Source organism: Lipotes vexillifer, unplaced genomic scaffold (assembly GCF_000442215.2).
Source record: "Lipotes vexillifer unplaced genomic scaffold, Lipotes_vexillifer_v1.1 scaffold815, whole genome shotgun sequence".
NCBI classification, from domain to species: domain Eukaryota; kingdom Metazoa; phylum Chordata; class Mammalia; order Artiodactyla; family Lipotidae; genus Lipotes; species Lipotes vexillifer.
In genome coordinates, this window is record NW_006773723.1 from 3,623,568 (window position 1) to 3,649,098 (window position 25,531).

General features: G+C 37.5%; 1 protein-coding gene across 1 annotated transcript in view; it reads left to right on the plus strand.

The window, feature by feature from the left end:
* CUNH8orf34 (chromosome unknown C8orf34 homolog) overlaps positions 1–25,531 on the plus strand; it is a 110,656-nt gene that overhangs the window by 62,041 nt on the left and 23,084 nt on the right. Inside the window, exons 4-5 of the mRNA XM_007448493.1 lie at positions 9,700–9,828; positions 24,044–24,072. Coding sequence (XP_007448555.1) covers positions 9,700–9,828; positions 24,044–24,072 — 158 coding nt within the window. The remainder of the gene's footprint in view (positions 1–9,699; positions 9,829–24,043; positions 24,073–25,531) is intronic.

The following is a 25,531-nucleotide window of genomic DNA, read 5'->3' on the forward strand; positions in this document are numbered from 1 at the left end:
TTCTTTTATATGTGGATATTGAGTTGTCCATTTGTTGGACAGCGTCATTTATTGAAAATACTATTTTTTACTCATTAAATGATGGTCTTGGCACCCTTGTTGAAAAGCAGTTGGCAATGAATGTATTTATTACTACACTCTCAGTTCTATTTCACTATTCTATATGCCTATCCTTATATAAGTACCACACTATTTTTATTACAGAAGCTTTATAATGAGTTTTAAAATTGGAAAGTGTGAGTACTTGACCTTTGTTTTTCTTTCTCAACATTATTTAGGCTATCCAGGGTCCTTTGCAATTCCACATGATTTTTAGGATCAGCTTTTCCATTTCTGCTAAAAAAGGTCATCAAGATTTTAATAGGAAATACATTCTGTTAATAGATCATTTTGGGATTCTTGTGATCTCAACATTGTTAAAGATTCCAATTCATGAACATGGGATGCCTTTACATTTATTTGTCTTCTTTAATTTCTTTGAACAGTGTTTTGTACTTCTCAGTTTACTAGACTAGCACCTTCTTGGTTAAGTTTATACCTAAGTATTTTATTCTTTTGTATGCTATTGTAAATGGAATTGTTTCTTATATCCTTTTTCCAATTGTTCATTGGTAGTGTTTAGAAATACAACTGATTTTCAAGTATTGATCTTATATCCTGCAACTTTGCTGAGCTTGTTATTAGCTGCAACCATGTTTTTGTGGATTCTTTAGGCTGTTCTACATATAAGTTCATGCCGTCTGCAAGTAGAGATAGTTTTCCTTTTCCTTTTCCAATTTGAATGCTGTTTATTTCTTTTTCTTGCCTACTTGGTCTGGATAGAAATTTTAATAGTATTGAATAGAAGTGATGAAAACAGGCATCCTTTCTTGCTCCTCATCTTAAGGGGAAAATTTTATTATTTTACTGATCTACATGATGTTAGCTGTGAGGTTTTCATAAATGTCTTCTATCATATTGAAGACGTTCCTTTCTACTCCTAGTTTATTGGGAGCTTTCATTATGACAGCATGTTGAATTTTGTCAAAAGCCTTTTTCTCCATCAATCAAAATAATCATTCATTTTAAAATTGATTATATTAACATAATTATTACACTGATTATTTTCTTATGTTAAATAACTTTTGCATTCATGGATAAATCCCACTTGGTCATGATGTTTAATCCTTTTTTTAATGAGTTCACTTATTAGTTTTAGTTTTTATTACATGGGAACAGCTTATAAATACTTTTTTAAATTTGATTTTTATTTTATATAGGGTATAGTTGATTTACAGTGTTGTGTTAGTTTCAGGTGTACGGCACAGTGATTCAGTTGTATATATACATATATCCTTCGTTTTCAGATTCTTTTCCCGTATAGGTTATTACAGAATATTGAGTAGAGTTCTCTGTGCTATACAGTAGGTCCTTGTTGATTATCTGTTTTATATATAGTAGTGTGTATATGTTAATCCCAAACTCCTAATTATCCCTCCCCCCACCTTTCCCCTTTGGTAACCGTAAGTTTGTTTTCCAAGTCTTTGAGTCTGTTTCTGTTCTGTAAATAGTTCATTTGTATCATCTTTTTAGATTCCACATATAAGTGATATCATATGATATTTGTCTTTCTCTGTCTGACTTACTCCATTTAGTATGATCATCTCTAGGTCCATCCATGTTGCTGCAAATGGCATTATTCCATTCTTTTTTATGGCTGAGTAATATTCCACTGTATATACGTACCACATCTTCTTTATCCTTTTCTCTGTCAGTGGACACTTAGGTTGCTTCCATGTCTTGGCTATTGTAAATAGTGCTGCTGTGAACATTGGGGTACATGTATCTTTTCGAATTATGGTTTTCTTTGGATATATGCCCAGGAGTGGGAATGCTGGATCATATGGTAGCTCTATTTTTAGTTTTGTAAGGAACATCCATACTGTTCTCCATAGTGGTTGTACCAATTTACATTCCCACCAACAGTGCAGGAGGGTCCCCTTTTCTCTACACCCTCTCCAGCATTTATTGTTTGTAGACTTTTTGTTGATGGCCATTCTGGCCAGCGTGAGGTGATACCTCATTGTAGTTTTGATTTGCATTTCTCTAATAATTAGTGATGTTGAGCATCTTTTCATGGGCTTTTTGGCCACCTGTGTGTCTTCTTTGGTAAAATGTTTATTTAGATCTTCTGCCCATTTTTTGATTGGGTTGTTTGTTTTTTTGATGTTGAACTGCATGATCTGTTTGTATATTTTGGAGATTAATCCCTTGTTGGTAGCTCCGTTTGCAAATGTATTCTCCCATTCTCTGGGTTGTCTTTTTGTTTTCTTTATGGTTTCCTTTGCTGTGCAAAAGCTTTTAAGTTTCATTAGGCCCCGTTTGTTTATTTTTGTTCTTATTTTCATTACTCTAGGAGGTGGATCCAAAAAGATATTGCTGCGATTTATGTCAAAGAGTGTTCTTCCTATGTTTTCCTCTAAGAGTTTTATAGTATCCAGCCTCACATTTAGGCCTTTAATCCATTTTGAGTTTATTTGTGTTTTAGAGAATATTTTAATTTCATTCATTTACATGTAGCTTTCCAGTGTTCCCAGCACACTCATTGAAGAGACTGTCTTTCTCCACTGTGTGTTCTTGCCTCCTTTGTTGTAGATTAATTGACCATAGGTGTGTGGGTTTATTTCTGGGCTTTCTATCCTGTTACATTGATCTATATTTCTGTTTCTGTGCCAGTACCATACTGTGTTGATTACTATAGCTTTGTAGTATAGTCTGAAGTCCTGGAGCCTGATTCCTCCAGCTCCATTTTCTTCCTCAGGATTGCTTTGGCTATTCAGGTCTTTCGTGTTTCCATAATCCTTTTAATATGCTGTTGAATTTGATTTGCTACTATTTTGTTGAGAATTTTTTCATCTGTATTCAGAAGAGATATTGGTATGTAGTTTTCTTGTCATATCTTTGTCTTTTGTGTCAGGGCAGTGCTGGCTTTATAGAATGAGTTTAGATGTATTCCCTCCTTTTCTGTTTTTTTGGAAGTGTTTGAGAAGAATTGGTGTCAGTTCTTTAAATGTTTGGTAGAATTCACCAATGAAGCCACCTTGTCCTGTGCTTGACTTTGTTGTGAGGTTGTTGATCATTGATTCCATGTCTTTACTTATTATAAATCTTTTGTTTATTCTTGAGTAGCTTTTGGTAGTTTGTTGGTTTCTAGGAATTTTTCCATTTCATCTAGGTTGTCCAGTTTATTGGCATTAAATATTCGTAATATTCTCTTATAATCCCTTTTAAAAACATTTCTGTGAAGTTTGTAGATTACGGACTTGATTACATTTCTGATTTTAGTTATTTGAGTCTTTTCCCTTTTTTCTTAGTTAATCTAGCTAAAAGCTTGTTAATTTTTAAAATCTTTCTTAAGAATCAACTTTTGGTTTTGTTGATTTTCTGTTACATTTGTATCTTCTATTTCACTTATCTCTGTTCTAATATTTATGATTTACTTCCTTCTGCTAGGTTGAGTTTAGTTTGCTCTTCTTTTTCTACTTCTTTAAGGTATAAAAATCTGTTATTGGTATAAGATGTTTCTTGCTTTTTAATGTGGGCTTTACAATTATAAATTACCATCTGAGCACCACTTTTGCTGTGTCCTATAAATTTTGGTATGTTGTGTTTTCATTTTCATTTGTCTCAAGATATTTTCTATTTTCCTTTGGGATTTCTTCTTTCACCCATTGGTTGTTTAAGAGTGTGTTGTTCAATTTTCTCATGTTTGTGAATTTTCTGGTTTTTCTTTTTCTTTTTCTTTCCAATTCTTTCCGTTGTGGCCAGAGAAGATACTGTTATGATTTAAATATTTTAAAACTTATTGAGACTTATTTTGTGGCCTGACATATGGTCTATACTAGAGATTGTGCCATGTGCACTTGGAAGAAGAAAGAATAAGTATGGCTGTTATTCTGTGTATTTTTCTCTATATGTCTATTAGATCTAATTGGTTTATAGTGTTGTTCAAGTACTCTGTTTTCTTATTGATCTGTTTAGTTGTTCTATCCATTATTGACAGTGAAGTATTAAGAGTCTCCAACTATTGTTGTAGAACTCTATGCCCTCAGTTATGTCAATGTTTGATTCATGTATTTGGGGTCTCTGTTGTTAGGTGTGTATATGTTAAATAATTGTTAAATCTTCTTGACTGATTGACCCTTTTATCAATATATGATATTCTTTGTTTTGTAACAAGTTTTGTCTTAAAGTCTGTTTTCTCTGATACTAGTATAGCCACCCCTGCTCTCTTTAGTTTCTGTTTTCATGGAATATCTTTCAATCATTATTTCTTCAAATATTCTTTCTTCTCCTTTTTGGGACTACCATTAGGTGTATGTTGGTACATTATACAAATTGATAAAGTAAGAAAAGTCATATGACATCTCAAATAATACTTGAATGGTATTTGATAAAGTTTTACATCAATTTCTTATTTTAAAACAAAACTAAATAAAAGGACTTTTAGAATTAAAGGATATTTTCTTAACTGAAGTATTGTCTGGCAGAAACATTTATGTAAGACGTATAAAAAGTTTTCTAAGTGATTGTTCTCAAAAGGAAAAAAGACAATAATGTTAAGTCATTAACTTTCATATGGGGTAAATATCATTAACATTCATTAAAAACATCTCCATTGCTAAAGCTTACTTAAAAATAGATACTATATATTAATTAGGCCAGTGAAGAACAAAATAACCTGTTAGCCTATCCAGTAGATTGTGAGCTCCTGTAGAATGTCATCCCCATGAGGGCAGGGAATTTTGTTACATTTACTCCCACTGGTTTACTCCCAGAACCTAGGACAGTGCTTTGTGCTATATACCAATGAGAGAATAAATGAGGAAATGAGAATTTAAGGATTAATTAGTGCTAAAATGTGTCCTAGTCTCATGAGATAAGAGTTTAGAAGCTGTGCATTTTCAGATAACAAAAAAGCACCTTACACAGTGCAAGCTGGTATAGGTACAGAGACCTGCAAGATAATATTATGTTTTTAATTTTCAATTTTGATTTGTCATAGAGGAAAAATAATGACAAATAGGGTTCGATGAAGTTTTTTCTTTGTGGTTCAGGCATTTCTACTATTTACCTGGTGGAGTGGTGGTTCTGGTGGACTGGTTGAGGATGATGAGTAGGGTCTTGGCAGAAAGAACCAGCAGAGCATTTGTCTGTCAGTCCCTTGTGCATGATAGTGTGCGCTGATTCTTTTATAGCTATTTCAAATTTGTGATCCAGATGAGAAAATTGAGGTAAGTAAGTTAGCTTCGGTTAAAACCAAAAACTAAAACCAGTCCTCAGTAATTTTATTTATGCTTTTGTATTCGGGGGAGGATTTCTCATTTTTTTTTTAACGTTGCATTTAGCACAACATATACAAAGAGGAATAGCTGTATATTTGCTAAGATTTTAGGAAAGAAATGAAAAGACCATGCACGTGTATGGAAAACACAAGTTACATAGATACGAGAGAATGATGATGGCAAAACAATGTCTGAAAAATCATAATATGGAAATACAGAAGGCAGGAGACATGAAGTGATCAAGTCACTGTTATCAAGTTTAGGTGTATCTGTAGTACTGGGAAACCTCCCGGCATATTTAAATGAAAGAATGGAAGAAACTTTCAGGAAAGAATATTAGCATTTATTAAATTTTAGAGAACAGAGTTGAAAGATCTAAATAATTGAAATTATTTTGGTTCCAAAGAAATAGACAGATAGTATCTCAAAAGTTATTTGGAGGAAATGGTAAATTTAGTATTTAACCCACAGATGGAAATTATTGGTGGAGGTATCAGTGAGCCAGAATTTGATTAATATAATAAAGAATTGTTCAAAATAGGCCCTGTTCAATATACAGTCGGCTGTTTTGTGAAGCAGTGACCTCTTTGTGAATGAATGGAGCATATGCCCATCTACACAGTGCTGTGGATGGGCTCCTGCTTTGGGGGTGAGTTTTGTCTCAGTGATGTTATAGGTTGTACCTAATCTCAGATTCTGTCACCTCATAATGGGTCATATTATGTTGTTGATAGTGTTCTGCTGTTTTCCATGTCTCCTGAGGATATTTTTTAGAAAATGTATTTAAACTGTAGCCCTGAGTTTTAATACTAAGTATGACCTAAGCAAGGTTTTTTGTTTTGTTTAATATTTATTTATTTATTTATTTATCTTTATTTTGGCTGCGCTGGGTCTTAGTTGTGGCATGCAGGATCTTCGCTGCGGCATGCAAACTTCTTAGTTGCGGCATGCGTGTGGGATCTGGTTCCTCGACCAGGGATCGAGCCCAGGCCCCCTGCACTGGGAGCGTAGAGTCTTACCCACTGGACCACCAGGGAAGTCCCTCGAGGTTTTTAATCCATAGAAACCTTTAGAGATTCTCATCTGGAGACTGTATACTGGGCTGATGACTTCCCAAATCACCTTCCATTATTTACTGAAACATCTTTTGAAATTTTCCAGTGTAGTTGATTAGACCATGATTATACCGTGGCCTTCCTTGTCCTAGATTTGGATCCTATGATAAATTGGGTATCACATGTGTAGCAAATTGTCACAAGCTACAAAAATATAAAAATAAATTCGTCTTAGTTTTTCTCAAAAGTTGCTGAGGAAGAGAGCTTGGGTGTCGTTTCGTTTCTCTGTAGTGCTGCATATGACCTCCCCTAAACTCAGTAGGTTAAAACAACAATTTATAATTTCTCATGGTTCAGTGAATGGGCTGGGCAGTTCTGCTGGTCTCACCTGGGCTTGCCCACGTGGATACATTCAGGTGGAGTTCTGCAAAGGCTGCTAGGGTGGGCAGCGGGGCATGTCACATGAGTATCTGGGGAGGTTGATTGGGACTGATTTTTTTTAAAAACGTATGTTCTTATTTTTTTTAATTGATGAGATCTTAATAGGATATGGTAATTTCCAGGAAAATTAGATAACGTAATGATGCAGATTAGAGAAATTGTTCAAAAAAGGTTAACAAAAGTGCCAGTAAATGTTTTGAAGGATCTGGTTCAAATAGTTTTCTGTCTCCTCTTCTGATCTCTTCCCTGTGCCTGGGCTTGTCCCCCTGAGAACTCCTGGGTAATGACCTGTGGCGTAATAGCAATATGCCTGGAAGTGTTTTCTAAAACCATTGATCACAATCACTGCTTCCACTGTCCACACTTGAACACTGGTGTGTTGATGTTAGCTGACATCTCCTTCCCAGAGTCCCTTAAACAAAGAAACACGGAGGAAGCAGTTGCATGTTTTTAGTTTAGATTTATTTAAATTATAGAAGTAATGTTTGCTTATTTTGACAATGAGAAAAATAGAGACATGTGGAAAGATAGTCTCTCTCCCTTTAGCCCTCTCAAAGTCTACTCCCTTGGAAATAGTTTGCATCCTTTTACATCCTTTTCTTTGTATAAACTAACATAAAATGTGTGAGTTGAATCGCTTTGTTAAACTGTACAGTACACATTCTTAAGCAACTTGTTTCCATTATTTTAAAGTGTATTATGGACATATCTCCATGCAAATAAATTCAGGTCTACGGTATACTTTTCCGTAAGCGCATACCTGTACCACAGTGCGAATATGCTATAATTTATTTATTCCCCTGTGGAAGTACAGTTACATTATTTCCAGAGTTTTGCCACCACAGACTTTTTGGTGAAATAAACAAATATCGTGCACTTTCCGATAAAATAAACAACCTTGTACATATATACATAAGTGTGAGTGTTTTCATTTATTTATGATAATTTCCCAGACAGAATAAGATTGCTGAGTCAGAGGATCAGTATATGTTTTATTATAATAAATATTTCTGAATTACCTTTAAAAAGGCAGCCGAAAAAAATTTTCAGTAGGTTGAGACTGTCTTTCTTATGCCTTACCATATAAACTTTTAAAAATTATTTTACTTTTATCAAAACAAAAATATATATGGTTTAAAAAGCAAATTAGTACCACAAGGCAGTGGTGTCCTTCTTTTTCTCCTGTTCTGCTTTTAATGTGGAACCACTTTTAACTCTTAGATGTTTCTTTTGGTACACAGATCTACATATGTAAATATACAAGATACTTATATAGTTCTCTTTCAGTTTTTAAATTTGAGGCATTATCTCTTGACTTCCTTCTAAGACATTGTGCTTTATACCCAGGGCCCATCACATTCTCATAGTACAGACAGGCAGCTATTTCAGGTGTTGGTTAGTGTATACTTTGCATTGATTTTTTCATGATTATATTAATTAGCCTTTTTCACAGTAGAGCCATAAAACAGCCAACTGTTAATTTGTTTCTAGAGTTAATAATTGGCTTGTTTTTCTGTTTGCTTTGCTTTCTCTGTACCCATCACTAATGCTTCACCAAACCCTGCCTTAAAGTATATATTAAACACTCTCAATATGCTTAAATACATCGTGTTCTTCTGTCTTAGTTTATATTTTATACTTTATTTCATTTAAGAGGTTTTAGAGACTTCTCTCCTGTAGTCCTTTGTCCTCTTGCTCCAGTCGTTACTCCTTAGTTTCCAGACTTTTTCTCAGCTCTCTGCTGAGACCATCCTTTACTGTCATCCCAAGGCTTACCTTTTCCTTTTTCTTATGGAGGATTATCTGTTTCCTGAATCTCAGGTCTTTCCAGTTTTGGGTTTACTTATTTATTTTGGTGGAGCACCTCCATTAGGAGCTTTCTGAAAAAGAGCGCTTGCCAGATACAGTTCTGAGTCCTTACAAGTATTGATTCTTTCATTGGATATAAAATTCTAAGTTAGAAGTGATCTTCAGTTGGAATTTTGAAGGAATTTCTCCTGTGTCTTCTGGGGCCGAGCATTGCTATTGAGAAGTCAGATGACAATTTGATTTGCTATTTTTGTCCCTGAAAGCTTTTAAAGATGTTCTCCTTGTTACCACTGTTGTAAAATTTTGTGATAATATGCCTTACATTATGCTGTGGACATTTTATGGGTCCTTCCAATCTGAAAAGCAATTATGTTTTTATATCCTTATTATTTTGGCATTGGTCCTCCTTGATTGATGCTTTCATGTTTAAATGGTATGAAATCTCCACTTTTTGGGGGCATCTCTCTCTTCAGGGACTAGGTTTCAGTATTCTCTACCTTGCTAAATCCAGTTACCACTCAGTTCATTTTGCATCTTCCAAAAACAAATGTGTAGCTATTTCTTGCCTAATGATGTCTTCTCTCTTTATTCAACCAATTCTTTGATAAAAGAAAAATACCATAATGTAATTTTAGTGGGAGTTGGAGGGAAAGTGAAGGTAAATAGAAGTATTCACTGTTCTTTGTTTTATCAGAAGACAGCAAGAATGTCTTAAAAACATTTAACTAATTGCTCATGAAGAAGGTAGCAATTATTTTTTAAGCTGCTAAAACATAATAGAAAATATACTTTGCTTGTGTTTTTCCCTGATTTATATAAATTATTAGTTTTAAATCAGCACCTGAATTTTCTTTGTTCTATAAACACTGTCACACTTCCTTACTTGTTCAGTTAAAACATTTCTTAAAACCCAGCTTCATAACTTCCCCTCTGTTTGCTCACAAGAAAACCATTTCCAAACACTTTTATTCTGTACACTGACCTTGATACAGTCTTTCACGTAATGATGAATAGTAAGTTTTTATCATTATGTAGCATGCTTATGAAGTAATCATTTTTTTTAAACATAGTGCCAAGGTCAGTAGATCATCCTAAGTGGAACTGGAGGACTAAACCAGAAAGCCGTGATTTTGATGAATTGAACCACATCCTTCAAGAGAGCAAGAAACTGGGAAAAGCCCTTGAGAATCTCTCTCGAAGTAAGTTTATTTACTTCATTATAATTGGAATTCCTAACCAATATTAAAGTAGAAACATTCATTACTATTACCAGCAACATATTTCCAACATCCTCATTATAACTCCATGAGAGGTTGAGGAGTTCTAAGAGCGTGAGATGGGAAATGAGGACTGATCTTGCATGTTACAGGGATTCGTGGGAAGACTAGTTTGTATAGAGTAGGAGGGGCTATAGACCCCCTCCCCACAATGCTATTTGATTCCATTTTCTCTACAAGGTCTTTGTGCGTTACCTAGGTGAGCTGTACACCTAATGGTACCTTACTCATTCTTCTCTTGAACCCTGTTGTTCTGTGTCATCCCAGTTAAAGCATGTACCTGTTTCTTCCATGACTTTTTGATGTCTCTAAACTTCTTAAGGACAGTGACTGGGCCAGATTCTTCTTCGAATCCTCTCAGAACCTAGCAGCATACCTTTTTGTAAAAGCAATGATCTGTAATCCTAGGCCTGGGTCAGTTTTGCTCTGCCACCTGTGAGGTGAATAACATTACGTAAATCATTAAACCTGTACGAACCTTGGTCCTCTCATCTCCAGATCAGGAAGGCATGATTCTGTGTCCCTCTTCTGATAGGTGGGAAGGTTTGAAATGATATGTTTCAAGTAAAAACTTTTAAATGTTATTGTTGTGAGAGTAGACAAATATTTTGATTTGATAAGTGCATTCTATGTACGTAGAAATACATATGTACTTTATGGTTTTAGTAGTGAGTTCAAGGTATTTCTATCTTTCTCTGGTTCTAAAGTAGCTCTTAGTTTTAAAAATTAGGCACCTTTAGATGCGTATTAATGCTATAGCCTCACTAAAATTTTCTTCTGGTATTATGGAATATTAAAGATTCTTAAATGGAAAATAGAACACTAGCAAATTCTAGTAGATTTTTTTCTTTTCTTTTTCGGTACGCGGGCCTCTCACCGTTGTGGCCTCTCCCGCTATGGAGCAGAGGCTCTGAATGCGCAGGCTCAGCGGCCATGGCTCACGGGCCCAGCCGCTCCGCGGCATGTGGGATCTTCCCGGACCGGGGCACGAACCTGTGTCCCCTGCATCGGCAGGCGGACTCTCAATCACTGCGCCACCAGGGAAGCCCTCTAGTAGATTATTTTTGAGGATCAGTATGTTTTGTAAAATAGCATTGTGTTACTAGTTTCATGATACTTTTTAAAAAATTAATTAATTAACTTATTTATGGCTGTGTTGGGTCTTCGTTTCTGTGCGAGGGCTTTCTCTAGTTGTGGCAAACGGGGGCCACTCTTCATCGCGGTGCGCGGGCCTCTCACTATCGTGGCCTCTCTTGTTGCGGAGCACAGGCTCCAGACGCGCAGGCTCAGTAATTGTGGCTCACGGGCCCAGTTGCTCCACGGCATGTGGGACCTTCCTAGACCAGGCCTCAAACCCGTGTCCCCTGCATTGGCAGGCAGATTCTCAACCGCTGCGCCACCAGGGAAGCCCCCGTGATATTTTTTAAAGTTAGAAATTTCCCTTGGTATATATTTTGGGAGAAGTTTATATATATTTGTATATGTGTGTATGTGTGTGTGTGTGTGTGTTTATATATTGTATTATACTGTAATTATATATTTATATACTATATTTTATTGTATTACAATTTTATATATAGAGAGAGATTTCTTTTTTTCATACTTAATTTATAATTCACTAGAGCCTTTTTTATTAGACTTTTGTGCAGTGAACCTGTCTCAGAAGTTAACTTGACTTATGATAGGGTCTCGTTAATTTTGTCATTAGTAGAAACTCTTTGGTTGGGGTTCGAGAAAATTCTGCTTTTGTCTAGATTTACTGTTGGAGCAAATAATGATAAAATGAGTTTTCAGCTAATTATTACGTTCATGAAAAGAACCTTACCTATTAATATGTCAAAGGCTTTATGTGTGTATATGTATGTATGTCTTACCCCTTTGGTCAGAGTCTGTGGCTCTTTATAGACTCTCAATTTATCTATAAATGTGAGTTTAAAAAAAGATTGAAGAAAATGCCCAATTATTACACATCTTCACTTATAGTATTAGTCAATTTTTGTCCTTTAAAACATGACAGCTACCTTTTAAACACTTGTTATATCATTGTAAATTTGTAAGAGAGCATTTGGCCACTAACTAAAACTTTTAAATAAAGGAGTTTGATGCACTTGCCCAGATCTGTAGCAGACGTGTCAAGGTTCACACTGCGGTCTGTCCCAGGAAAACCTAGCCTTAGATGGGGCCTCACAACTGAGTCGTCTGAGCAGAAGCGAGTGGGAGCTATGACAGGGGTTCATTTAACGCAGGCAGGGAAGTCTGGAGAAATAAAATGGCTGGGGTAGCGGTTGATCAGGAGAGTAGAAGAGATGCAGATTTGGGACATTACTCTTGGGACAGAGTCAGGGCCAGAGAAGTTGTTGGGTGAGTCCGTAGCTTGGCCAGAATACGGTGTAACATTCAGCGTCTATGTATATGATGTGTACGATGGAGAGTTGTTTTTGGCTTTATTGATCGTTTTAAGGGGGCTCTTTTTTTTGTGGCAGTAGTGGTGGTGTTTATGTGGCATAAGGGAGCAGTTGGTCACACAGGGAGGGGTCGCTCATTTCTCTGTGTACGTTTTTTGAGTCTCTTTTTGAACAAGATGCTACTTTCTTGGATGACTTGAGTTTCTGTGATTTTCGCTGAGATTTAATATTAACGTCTTGTCTTAGGCCCAGCATGTATCTAACTACTCAGTTATCAGTTCACCTGAGATGGTGATGTTTATGTACTGATCTCACTGCCCAGAATTGAGCTATTAAATCTCAAACTGTTCTTCCATCTTCCTGAAGGAGGATGTTGTTCATTCTTGTTTGATCTTGTTTGACTCTTATGATGGCTGTGGCTTGGTAACTCTTTCTCTAATCTAATGGTAACTTTATTAACCATTGTTTTATTTACTAGGAATACTTAGGGAATGGACTCTTTTCTCCAGTTATAGTCAAAAGGAATGTTCATTGTCTTGTTATTGTGGACCTTTTTCTCCTGTGTCACAGGAAAGGTTGAAAGTTTTTAGTGATCTCCTAATTTTCATACAGTCTCTGATAGAATTCTCTCAGGCAGGGTTGGTCTTTGCTTTATCTTAGTTTTACTTTCTGGAAGATGTTACATACTTTTAAAGTATTTGTTATTTAGTTGAGATTGACAGCAAAAAATCATTTATATCCCTCAAAATGGTAGAATTATCTCATCTCTACAGCTGTCAGCTTATGCAGACTGTACCATGCTGTCTTTCTGGCTTTTTGCAAACCTCTCTATGTAATGCTTTATCTTAATAAAGTCAGTCATGAACTGTGACACTCCTCATGCTGTGATTCTCTCCTCAAGGTATACGTGTTAGAATAACTTCAGTGGCTTGCAGTAATGCCAGTTATTAGTTTTGTGACCTTGGGAATCTTTCTTAACCTCTCTGTGTTTGTGTCACCTTTACTGTAAAATTGCAGTAATCATGGTACTATTTCTTAAGGTTTTGTGACTATCACATGAGATGCTGTATCTAAAGTGCTTGATATGGTACCTGGTATGAAATAATTGCTAATTAAATGTTAGATATAATATTCAGTTTCTATTATTGTATAACAAATTACCACAAACTTAGCAGCTTTAAAGAGTACAAATTTATTATTTTACGATTTCTGTGCCTCAGGAGTATGGGTGCGGGTTAGCTGGGTCCTGTGCTCAGGGTCTGGGCAGGCTGAAATTAAGGTACCGGTTGGGGCTGTGATCTCACCTGGGCTTGGGGTCTTCTAAGCTCATTCTTGTTGTTGGTCAAATTCAGTGCTTGCTCTTGCAGCACTACGATCCCTGTTTTCTCACTGGCTGTTGGCCAGGGGTTGTTCTGAGACCATTCTCAGGTCCTTGCCTCGTGGCCTCCTCCTCTCGAAACAACAATGCACTGTTTCTTCTTTGAAGCCACTGGGGCGCATCTCTCTGAAGCTTTGCCTTCTTTTAAAGGGCTCATCTGATTAGGTCAGGGCCACCAGGATCATCTTCCTTCTGATTTACTTAGTCAGCTGTTTAGTAACCAAATCAAGAGAGTGATACGCTTTCGTCTTCAGTGGTCCCACCATGCAGACTCAAAGGGAAAGGACTGCACAGGGATGTGTCTTGGGAGTCATCCTAGAATTCTGCCGGCCACAGACACTATTAGTGTTATTACTGTTTATCCCTAACAGCCTATAACATGCTTCAGCTGAGTGCTGCCCAACAGAAATGTAATATGAGCCGCATGTGTGACTTTAGATGTTCAAATAGGCACATTTCAAAAAAGGAAAAAGAAATTAAAATTAATTTTAATAAAATATTAACCCAGTATATCTAAATTATTTTCAGTTTAACTTGTATTCCATATAAAAATTATTATTCAGGTATTTTATGTTCTTTTCCTTTCATACTGAGGCTTCAAAAATCTGGGGTGAATTTTATTCTACAGAACACCTCAGCATGGACGAGCCATGTTTCAGATGTTCATTAGCCATATGCGGCCCCCATATCGAACACCAGAGCTCTACCTAATGTTAAAACAAACACACACAAAAGCCCTTCTCAGGGCTTCCCTGGTAGCGCAGTGGTTGAGAGTCCGCCTGCCGAGGCAGGGGACACGGGTTCGTGCCCCGGTCCGGGAAGATCCCACATGCCGCGGAGCGGCTGGGCCCGTGAGCCACGGCCGCTGAGCCCGCGTGTCTGGAGCCTGTGCTCCGCAACGGGAGAGGCCACAGCAGTGAGAGGCCCGCGTACCGCAAAAAAAAAAAAAAAAAAAGCCCTTGTCTTGAGGTTGAGTTACCTCAGACAGAGGCACAACAGAATTCCTTCTTCCTCTTTCATCCAAAGTTTCAAAAGGAACAGTTAACACGCACGGTCTCCGCCTGCTCATCTTGCCCTCACTCCTCAGTGCGGTTACATAACTGCACCCGTCATTCTACTCAGACCTTTCTCACTGTGGTCACCAATTGGATCCAAGTTGTTGAACTGAATGAACACTCTTCCTCATCTTACAGAATTGCTCTGGTAGTTTTAACACCGTTGATTACTTTGTCTTCCTTTAAAACTCTCCGATCTCTGAGTTTCTGGGACTTGGCCCTCATGTGATCGTTTCTGGATGCTCTCCACATCATATCTTGTAGCTTTCATTCTGACACTTCTCTTTCTTTCCTGCCGCTATGAATGCTGTTCCCACAGTTCATTCTCTGCCTCTGCTCTTTCAGATGCTCTCTGTGTCCAGCCTTATCCTCCCTCAGAAATTTAATTATCACCCCTACACAACTAACTCAGATAAGTGTATTTCCCATCCAGACTGTGTATGCTTTTATACAAGATGGTGGATAGCCCACTGCTATGCTAAATTCAGTAAATCTAAGTAGATCGTACCTCCTTCCTTACCGTGACCTTTCTTCTTCATGTGTTGTCTCAGCTGTTGGCATCATCAGTTACTGGCTCAGCCAGGCTGGAGCCCTTCTAGACTCGTCTTTCTCCTAATAATTAATTTCCAAGTCTTGATACTTTCCCTCTATCTTGGGTATGATTTTCTTCTCTGCCGCATTAGCACCCTCTAATTCACACTCAGCACCACTGACTAGACCATTGGTTTATCCATTTAACATGTTCCATTTAGTTTCATTTCATTCCTGCCCCATGACAGAAAAAACAGGTTCAGTTCCTGCTCATACTGAGCTTGTGGCTGGAGGGATTACCATGACCTTAAGTTAGGGGAGTCTTATGGCCAAAATCTCTGTGGCTTAATACAGTATAAGTATTTAGTCACTCCATATAGTGTTCCAGGGTTGCAGACAGTTCTGTCCTGTTATTCTCCCATCTTTAGCACCTGATCCAAGGGTCCTGAGAGCAGAAGGGGACAATAGAGGATTATGGGGGTGGTTTCTAATGCCTAGAGGTGGAAGTGCTCACATTACATCACCCACATTCTACAACTGACTGCAAGGGAGGCTGGGGAATGTAGTCTAGCTTGTGAGCCCAGGAGAAATACGGAAATAGTTTGAAGCATGAATAACCATTCCCGTCCACACTCTTCTTTCTCTGTATCTCCAAACAGCCCTCACTGCAATCAGTGGGATGGATCTAGAGTGAAGACTTGACACCACTTGTTGCAGACGTTCAAGGGCTCCTTAAAACCCCATAGAAGGTGCTCCATGCTCTGACCCTTAGTTATGTGTCCAGTATCATCTCTCATGGCTCATCATCAGGCCACTTGTGCACCGGTAACAGGGAAGTTTTTCACACTCACTGATGTTTCTCCATTTCATGTATTTGCTTACGCTGTGTCTGTACCCTGAAATCACACCCCCACTTGCCCCAAGCTAATTTCTGCTCCTCTCTTTAGCCTCAGCTCAGATGCCACTTGATGATTTAGTGCTGCTGTCTTTCTGTGGAATGGATCTGGTACCCCTCTTTTTGTGCTTCCATACTTTTCTCTGTGCGTGCTTAAATGCTGTGATCTGCTTCCACAGCTCTCTGAACTCTGAGCTGCGGGGAGTCCAGCGGCACCTGGACTCCCCAGCATGCAGCACAGTGGTCAGTGCATAATTCAGTCACAATTTGCTGGGCGAGTGCCACCTCAGCTTCCATTTCTTCCTGGTCCGTCTTCTCTGTGACCCCCCCTTACTCTTTCTTCACTGCATATCTACCTTCTGCTTCTCTAAGTGTGGGCCTTTGATGTCATATTACATAGGTTTTGGTTTTTATATATTTGATGTGTTTGCTGAGACCTTTGGCTTTAACTGTGGCCTGTCTATTAAATTAAACAGATAGGTAGGCAAGTAGGAGCCCAAGGCTTTTCTGAGCCTAAGGCTTTTGCTGCTTTTGGCAGTTTTCTGTGAAGGAAGGCAATGATAGGATGAGTATCTTTAGCCCATTTGGACATTGGTCTACAGATTGTAGTTCATGTGAAACACTGGCTGGAGCTTTTCCAAGGAAAAAAGCCCAGCTGTTGGGAGAACAGAGGACAGATATTTATGCTCTGTGACTGATAATAGCCATCTGGACTCAGCCAAGAAAAAAATAACAGATGACTTTTTTAGTTCAGCAATCATGAACATCCCCCAAAAGTCTTTTCTGGCAAACAGCCTGAGGAGTTAGGGAATAATAGCCTATGAGTGAAAATGGAAGCAGATGATGTGGTAATTGTTTGTTCATAGCATGCAGACCTCAAGTTTACCTTTTAGTAGGAGAGAGAGTTGTGAAAAGCAGAATTTCAAAGCCTTGTAAGGAGCCGTGTGGGAGCCTTCAACAAGGAGGTTTAGGGCCAACGTGGTGAAGAATATATCTGAGTAGAGTCTGTAAGGATAAAAAGGTAAAGCTAAGGTAAAAGGAGAGTGAAGATGTGTCATGAAGTGGGAGGTTCCTGACAGAAAAGCATGTGTGTAAAAAGAAGGAAGAAAATTCACAGAAAAGTTTCAGAGGAAGAAGAAAATTTTGTATTATTGATGCATTAAGGATGAAGTGAGTAATAAAGTCAACAAAGGTGGAAGTCTAGGTGGCAGGGTAGTCGGGGGTGAAGATGATCCTGTGTTTCCGAACGATCACTCTGGTGCCACGTGGAAGATGGAGTTGATATGGTTCGTGTCTCAGGGCAAAAACCAGATGAAGAGAGCCTGAAATAGAGCGGTGGCTGTGGGATAGAAAAGAGGGAATGGTTTAAGACAGGTATTGGTACTGGTCAGCTGCGTGTTAGCAGCCAGGCCGCACAGCAGGAGGTGAGCGGTGGGCAAGCGAGCAAAGCCTCATCACCCGCTCCCCGTCACTCGCATCACCGCCTGGACCATCCCCGCCCTCCCCCTGCATCCGTGGACAAATTCTTCCATGCGACCAGTCCCTGGTGCAAAAAGATTGGGGACCGCTGGTATAAGAAGTGTAGAAGGTTATATGGTTAAGACTCACTGATATGAAAGAGGTGTGAGGATGAAGAGAGAATGATGTGCTTAGATTGTTTTATTTTTTGGTTTTGTTTATAATCAAGGTGACTGGGTGCTGCCTCTGCCTCAAATAGGAATTCAAGAGGGTTTGAGGGTGGAGGAGGAATGTTGTTTCGAACACCTTTGGTACATCCAAACGGTGTGGATAGCCCTCCTCTGTTCCCAGCAGTCAAGTGTGTGCGTGCACGTGTGTGTAAATTGCCTATTTGGGGAAGAAATTTGATTAGGGATATAGGTACAGGAATCTTTAGCATAAAGGGAAAAAGAGCCCTCCCCCAAACACATACCATCAGCATTTGAGACACAGGTAGAAAAGTGATCTAGTTGACACTGAAAAGGAATTTTCGGACAGGTAGGTTGAAAACCAAGGTAGAATGCTTTCAAAAAATCAGGGAGAGAAAATATTTCAGAAAATCTAGCTGTCCGAAGTGGCAGATAACTTGGTAAAAAAAAAAAAGATGGCAAACACATTCATTGGGTGTGCAGCCATCTCCAAGCTGTGCTTCCATTGTTTCCTGCAATGGGATTCATAATAGGAAAAGCTGGAGATTAAGTATCTTTTATTAGAGAAAGAAAAATGGATAAAGAAATCATGGTACATTATAGTCATTGAAAATGATACTGTAGAAAATATTTACTAATATAAAAATATAGTTTTGTACAAAAAGCAGATAACAAAATAGTATGTTTGCCTTTAATTTTGTTTTATATATGCATATAGAGGCATACCGCATTTGTATGTATGCCTGTATGTGCTCAAAAAATTATTTGGAAGAATTCACAAGAAACTTATCATTATTTATGAGTGGAGACTTGTTTTCCTTTTCCCTTTATTATATTTTTTATTTTGTTCTGTGATAAATATGTATCGGTTTGACCAAATGAAATAGGCTTTTTGCAAAAGGAAGAATCGGGGTAATCTGTCTTTACAATTCTGATATCATTGGGATTTTTTCCAATAGGGAGTCAGACTTTGGAAAATACCTACTTCCAGTTTATACCATATGAATTTTCTGATCTACTCTCATGAAATGAATTACATTGACTAAGCTGTAAAGAATCGTGAAAATTTGCTACTTTCATTTCTCTTAGCTACAACCTGATTCTAACTCTAGGGCTAACCTGATGCCTGGGAAAATGGAAATCTTGGTGGAGCGGGTGGCTCCTGTTTACTTGATCTAGCACAGCTTGGAATGTGAGAACTGTTTTGGAAGAAATTCCTGATACCACTGAGACCTCTCTGAGGGTTGGAATAAATGGAAAGGCCCATAAGTTGAAGGACACAAATGAAAGTATCCAGATAGGTTTGCAGTACAGCAGAATCAGGAACCAACCTCTGATATGCCTGTGGGAGCCCTTGCCCCTTTATCTAGAAGAGAAGCTTAGTTTCTGAAGGAACTCATTTCCCCCTGTTCGTTTCCAAGAAGCCCACTTCTATCTGGGACACCATTGCTACCCTAAGCCAAGCCTCTTTGGCTACTCTGAAAGGACAGTGTCTCCTGTAAGATCTCACTTGGGCTTTTAGGAAGACCATGTGATCCAGTATGCATCAAGAGTCCCGTAATCAAATCCTGGGCCTTCTTTCCGTACAACATATTGTAGCCACCCACTGTATTTTCTCTCGCATATTCTGTTGCCCACTGCTCCTCAGTTTCTATAAAAATTTAAAAATACACCTCAAAATATGATGGATTTTGAGAGTTAATGAAGTGCCTAAAAGTTGTTAATCTCATCTCAGGGAATAGCTGTGAATGTTCTGCTTGGCACTGGGAGAAATATCCTGGCTACTCAGTATGAATGGTTCTCATTAGAGCTTCCTGCTTCTGTAAAGAAGCATTTCTTTAACATTCTTTCAATGGCTTTTAATCAGGTTAAGCTTTGATTAAAATCGAAATACAAAAAGTGAATAATATCCTAGGCAATTTGACATGGGTAATAGAGAGCCTAAAGAATTATACAATATATAGTATTTATTTAGATAAATTCTTAGGTAAAAATCATCAAAATATTTAGATGTTAAGAAAATATAGTAATAGCTATCTGAAAAAATATGTAAGACCAGACATTTAGAACAATTAGAGGCATAATTTCTTCCCCAAACCAAGTTCCGCATTTAGTTAGTTTGAGCTTTATTCTGGGACTCATCACTTCTTATACTTTAATATGTCTTCATAGCAACCTTTTTCTTCATCTTAATTTTCCATTGGTAAAATTTCTTGGCCCTGTAAAACAGCTTCTGATACTTGCTAAAATGGACAGTGAACAGAGGATGTAGGGAGCTAGCTCACAAGTGAGGTGCAAGTTCTGTGTGACATGCATTTTGACCATTCAAGGTCATTAAGGCCTTTTGACTTACTTACCTGCAAGTTCTTGGCTACACTCTAGATAGGTAAAGTATTGCTGCTATCTTTATGAATAATGGATTCATAAGTCTGAGGTGTAAAAGAAATTTAAAGACCAACTGATAACTTTCTAAAAACTGAGTGAGGAAACTCTTTTTGCAGGGCCAAGGGCATTAATGCAGAAAGTTAAAAATAATCAAGGGAGTTTCAGAAATCTCAGACAATTGAGTAATGGGTTATTTAATTCCAGATATCTAATTTTTATGATTTTGGATGAGAAAGAAAATTTTGTTTTATGTATCTACTCTCCCTTTCTGTCTTTTAAAATAGATTAAGTCTTTTAAATATTTATTTTTAAACAATATATTCAGTTCTAATCTTGAAATCATATTGGAAAGGAACATTTTTGTACTAATTGTATCAATGTAAATATAAGCATTTGAAATATATATTTGGCTTCTATAAACTGGGCTAATATGTTTACATAAACCATTTGGTAACTGTATAAAATTCCTACATTATCTTGAAATCTGAGTTATTCCAGGTGAGCCTGAATAATTTCACATATTTTTTAAACCCAAATATTCATAAGTGTGTGATATGCTAGACCTCTAGACATGTTTATCATTGCTCAGAAAGCTGTGGGATCTGTCTCACATGTACTCCCTACTGTAGACTCATTAGAATATCTCAGAGTTCTTCCCCACACTCACTCAGTAGTGATGCTGCCCAGCTGCAATGCTACCTTCATGAAGCGTTCTCTCCCTGAATTGTTGAAGCAGGTACCTTCATAATACAGCAAGTTCCTGAATAATTGTTAAGCTTAGGTCACCCCGAACCCCCAAAGTCATGGCCGGACTCTGTTTTAGTGTAGCGACATGTAAAAATTCTTAATTACCAACAACTTTTACCAAAGAAGAATTTTATAGAATATTGTTATGAAAAATTCATCTTGAATACACCTGTGTTTCTAGTTTTATCTACAAGGGGAAGAATGGTGCCATTTATTGAGATGAAGTAGGGCATAGTATTTTTTCTGCTTTGTGTGTGATTAATTTACTAGTTTAGTGGACTGAGATGATATAGCAACTGGTCAAGTATCCTCCACAGACATTCCGTACCTAAGCAGAGAGGGGATCTTTACTCAGGTTCATTTTCTTGAGACTACTTTCAGATTTTCTCTTCCAACCCAGTTCATTCTTTCTTGTGCTTTAGAGTCTGCTGAACGCTGGCTTCAGTCTGTTCTTATTTTCTGTGTTTCCTTGGACTTCAGACTTTAGAATTTTCCTTGTCTCTTGGCCCAGGAAGGTGATAGTCACCATGACGGCAGAGCTAGAGACTGACAGCTTGGTAAAGAAAAACAGACAGAGACAGTCAGGAGAGAGCAAAAGAGCTGCTGAGAATGAAAGATAGATGCAGACAAAGACTGAAGTGGAAAAGAATCTTTTCAGTCCTACTTTCTGTTCAATTTACATTGATTTTATGAACTTCCAGGAGCCTGAGGTTTGGAATTATTATGTGGAGGTCCATAGAAAAGCCAACCCCCAAATAAGGGCTAGGACTAGATTTGTCTGCAAAGGTTTAAATGAACCAGAAATCAGAAAGTATGCTAACCTCTGCCATCTCAGGGTTTCTCATCACTAGTCACTCCTAGTCACTGCTTTAGGAATAATAAAAATCATTTCAATTAGAGGTGGAATTGTGCCATCAGTCTGTTGTTATTACTCTACAAGGAAGTAATAGAAACTGCTGAAGCCTATCCTAAGGAATGAGGCTTGGTTTGAATATTCAGCAAACATTTACTGGGTTATGATCATGTGCTTGGATATGAACTGTAATGGGAGCTGCAGAGATAAAAAAAAAAGGTAGCTGCCTTCAAATAACTTGATGGTCATAACTCTAAATCCTTAAGTCCTGTACTATGTCTTCTGGCATATAAACCAGGCTTACACTGGAAGAAACTCCATGATGAAACCAAATTATGAAAGAGACCCATAGCCCTTTCCTTCCAAATCCCCTCACAAACTTCATTTCCCTGTATTTCAAGAGCTCATTAAAAAAAACAAAAATCAAAAAAAGCCTCATGCACTCCAAAGTTGAAGGAATTTAGTAATGATTAACTATAGGTGTAGAAAACTAGCTTGGACCACCAGAAGATCCCACTACAGTTCTTTGCTGAATTGGACAAAAGACAGTGTAGCTCAACTTCCTTCCCTCTTCACCCCACCAACCCACATTCTGACTGTATTCATTGCGGTCAAGAGGAAATGGTTTCTCTACAGGGTTTTCAGCCATGTGAATTATGAAGTAGAGGGAACACTCTTTTGGACACATTTTCTTTCTAATAACTTCTTCAACACCATCTCAGAGACAAGAAAACAAACTTTTTGCCGTTAAAAAAACCTTCATTTATTTTTTACAAAGAATACCCCCCACCTGGGGTAAAAAATGTATCTGGTTAAGTACAAAGTATAGTGTTTGTCATACAAAAAGATATACAATTAAAAAGCAACAAAAAAAATGAAACCACCTTCAGCCCACATACTTTCTCAGGAAAGGGAAGATAGAGCTCAGTGCTCTGACACAGGACCGTGAACAAAGTGCTGAAGCTGAGAGAGACTGAGCAAGTGCTAGTGGCTGCAGTGAGAGAGGGGCTGTCAACATCCCTGTCTCCTAACACTGGGCAGGAAGGGAGCCTTCATGGCTTTTGTGAAGACCTGCCCTTTAGTTTCTCATGGCAACATAAAAAAAACCCAAAAAAACAACACTGGGGTTTGACACCAGCTTCCCTCTGTCCTATGTCCTAAACCTGAGGGCTGGCCACACCTGCTCCAGTGCCTGGCCACAGTGCCTGTGTGCAGCCATAGGCACAACATCCTTCAAACAGAAGGGGAAGTGAGACAATGGGAGGATGATGTCTTTAGCCTGACCTGTTACGACTGAAATGCCCACGGGGATTCAGCAACTGGCTCGGAAGAAAGACTGTGCTGGTGATAAGGATTTGCTGGTCATCACCATATAGAGGAATAAAAATGTCAGTGGTTAGGTTACCAAGGGAAGCGTACCCTTGGCATTTCAGGCAAGGACTCCCTACCCCCAGAGAAGAGTATTCCTGTGAAGGAGACAAAGGAGAATAGAAGAGGTAGGGTAGCATTTCAAGAAAGAGAGTGGGGTTAACAGAGTCTCTCATCACAGAGAAATAAATTAAGGACTCAAACTTTTTACATTACTAACTTAGAACAATTTTGGAAGAATGGTACAGAAAGAAATTGGACTGATGTACATTGAGTGTGTAGATGGGAGAAGGGGAGCTTGTGAGGAGGAATCTTTATCCATTGGCTCAAGAAGCTGTTGCTCTAAGGGAACGTGGGACAAATTCCCTAAGTTCTCTATTCTGTGTCCTCATCTGGAGAATAGGGGAATTAAAATACATGACCTACAACCACCTTTCTGCCTGAATGTTTTATCACTCTAGGAATCTGAATCAGTTCTTAAAAAAGAACAAAATTGTAAGAGGCTAAGTTGCACTTGATTGTCATTATCACATAAAGACAACATCTCTACAGTTGTCTTTGCAAGTTTGCTCTGCATTTAATAGCCTACAAGCTGGTAGGCTTGTATACCTGTTTTGTTTGGTATTTGTTTTGTTTTTGTTGCATCATTTGCAGTGTTTCGGCAGTTCACGCTGTTACAGTTGACTTCAATTTCTAATTTGTTTTCATCAGTAGAAAGGATGGTACCACCTTATTTTGAAGCACTCTTAAAAAGATAAAATAGGATGCAAAATGCACTAGTTCCACAAATTGGAACTTTCATTTTTGTTTTTAAGATTGGGTTATTAAGGATTGCTTCTAAAACTTTTTTATTTCTCTGTCTCTTGAATCCCAGGTATTGCAATTTCAGAGGAACTCGATAAGGTACGTTGAACCATCTGATGAAAATAAAATATAGAACTTACATTTTAATCCATTGTCTAAATGAAAGAGTTTCTGACACATAAAGTGTTCAAATATAATTTATTTGGTGCTAACATTTTAAAACTTTCAAAGTTACATGCTTTCTTTTAAGAAAGTTATTGCATGAAATGTATAATATCATCTGTTCTTTTGAGCTGAGTGTTTTAGAATTTGGTTAGAGAAAGCTGAATCACTGTAATCACTGAATCACTATATTAAAAATGAAAACTAATATAAACTATTTGGATTCTGCCTGTATCTAGATGATGATGATGATGATGATGATGGTGATATGGAAGACACTTGTACGTTTCTATAGCTACCCATTAGAAACCTTACTCAGTAAGATTTTTTTTTTTAATTCCAAGATGCCAAGGGAATATCATGGTGCCTTGGACTGGGGTGATAGTTGTGAAGGTGGTGAAAAGTGATATGATTAGGAATATATTTTAACAGTAATGTCAGTGGAACTTGCTAATAGATCAGTTGTAGAAGAAATCAGTCAGTGATGATTCCTAGGTTTGGGAGATGAGCAAGTAGGTGAATTGTGGTGCCATTTAACAGAATTGGAAAACCTGGGGAAATAGCAAATTTGGCAGGTTGGGATAGCATCAAGAGTTCTCTTTTGAATTGTTTAGTTTGAGTTGTCTATGAAACATATTTATATGAGTTGTTGCTCATGAGTGAGATTTGATTTAGAGTTATACATTTAGGAGTCATTGAAACAGAAGTTCTCATTTTTTTGGTCTTAGGACCCCTTTATACTCCTAAAAATTATGTAGAGGACCCCAAAAGCTTTAATTTATATAGGTTTCATTTATCAATATTTGCCATGTTAGAATTTAAAACTGATAAAACTTTTACATGTTTATTCATTTTTAAAATAGCACTGATAAAACCATTTCATTAACAAAAATAACATTTTTGTGAAAAATACTTTATTTTCCAAAACAACATATTTGTGAGAAAGTGGCATTGTAATTTACATTTTTGAAAATCTTTTTACTGTCTGGTTTAATTGAAAATTTTAGATTTTTGTATATGCTTCTGCATTCAGTCTGTTGTGGCTGAAAAAAGATCTGACATCATATTGGAAAAAAGAGAAGCACCTAGAAATAGCCATCAGTATTTGGTGAACATTGGTCCAGATGTCACTCTAAAGAGAAAACATATTGAAATTTGGCTTGGTGCCTAGATATATAGGTAGAAAGAAAGTGATAGAAAGTATAGTGCAAAAAATGGGATTATATAAATCATGACATTTAAAACTAATAAACTATAAGGTAATAATTACAATTTACGAAAGCAATAAAGTTAGTATCCTTCTATTTCAAATAGGACTATACCTTTTGAGTTTTGTACCAAAAAATACATTTCTGATTCACTAAATAAATGAAATTTATGAGTGTACTTTTAAATA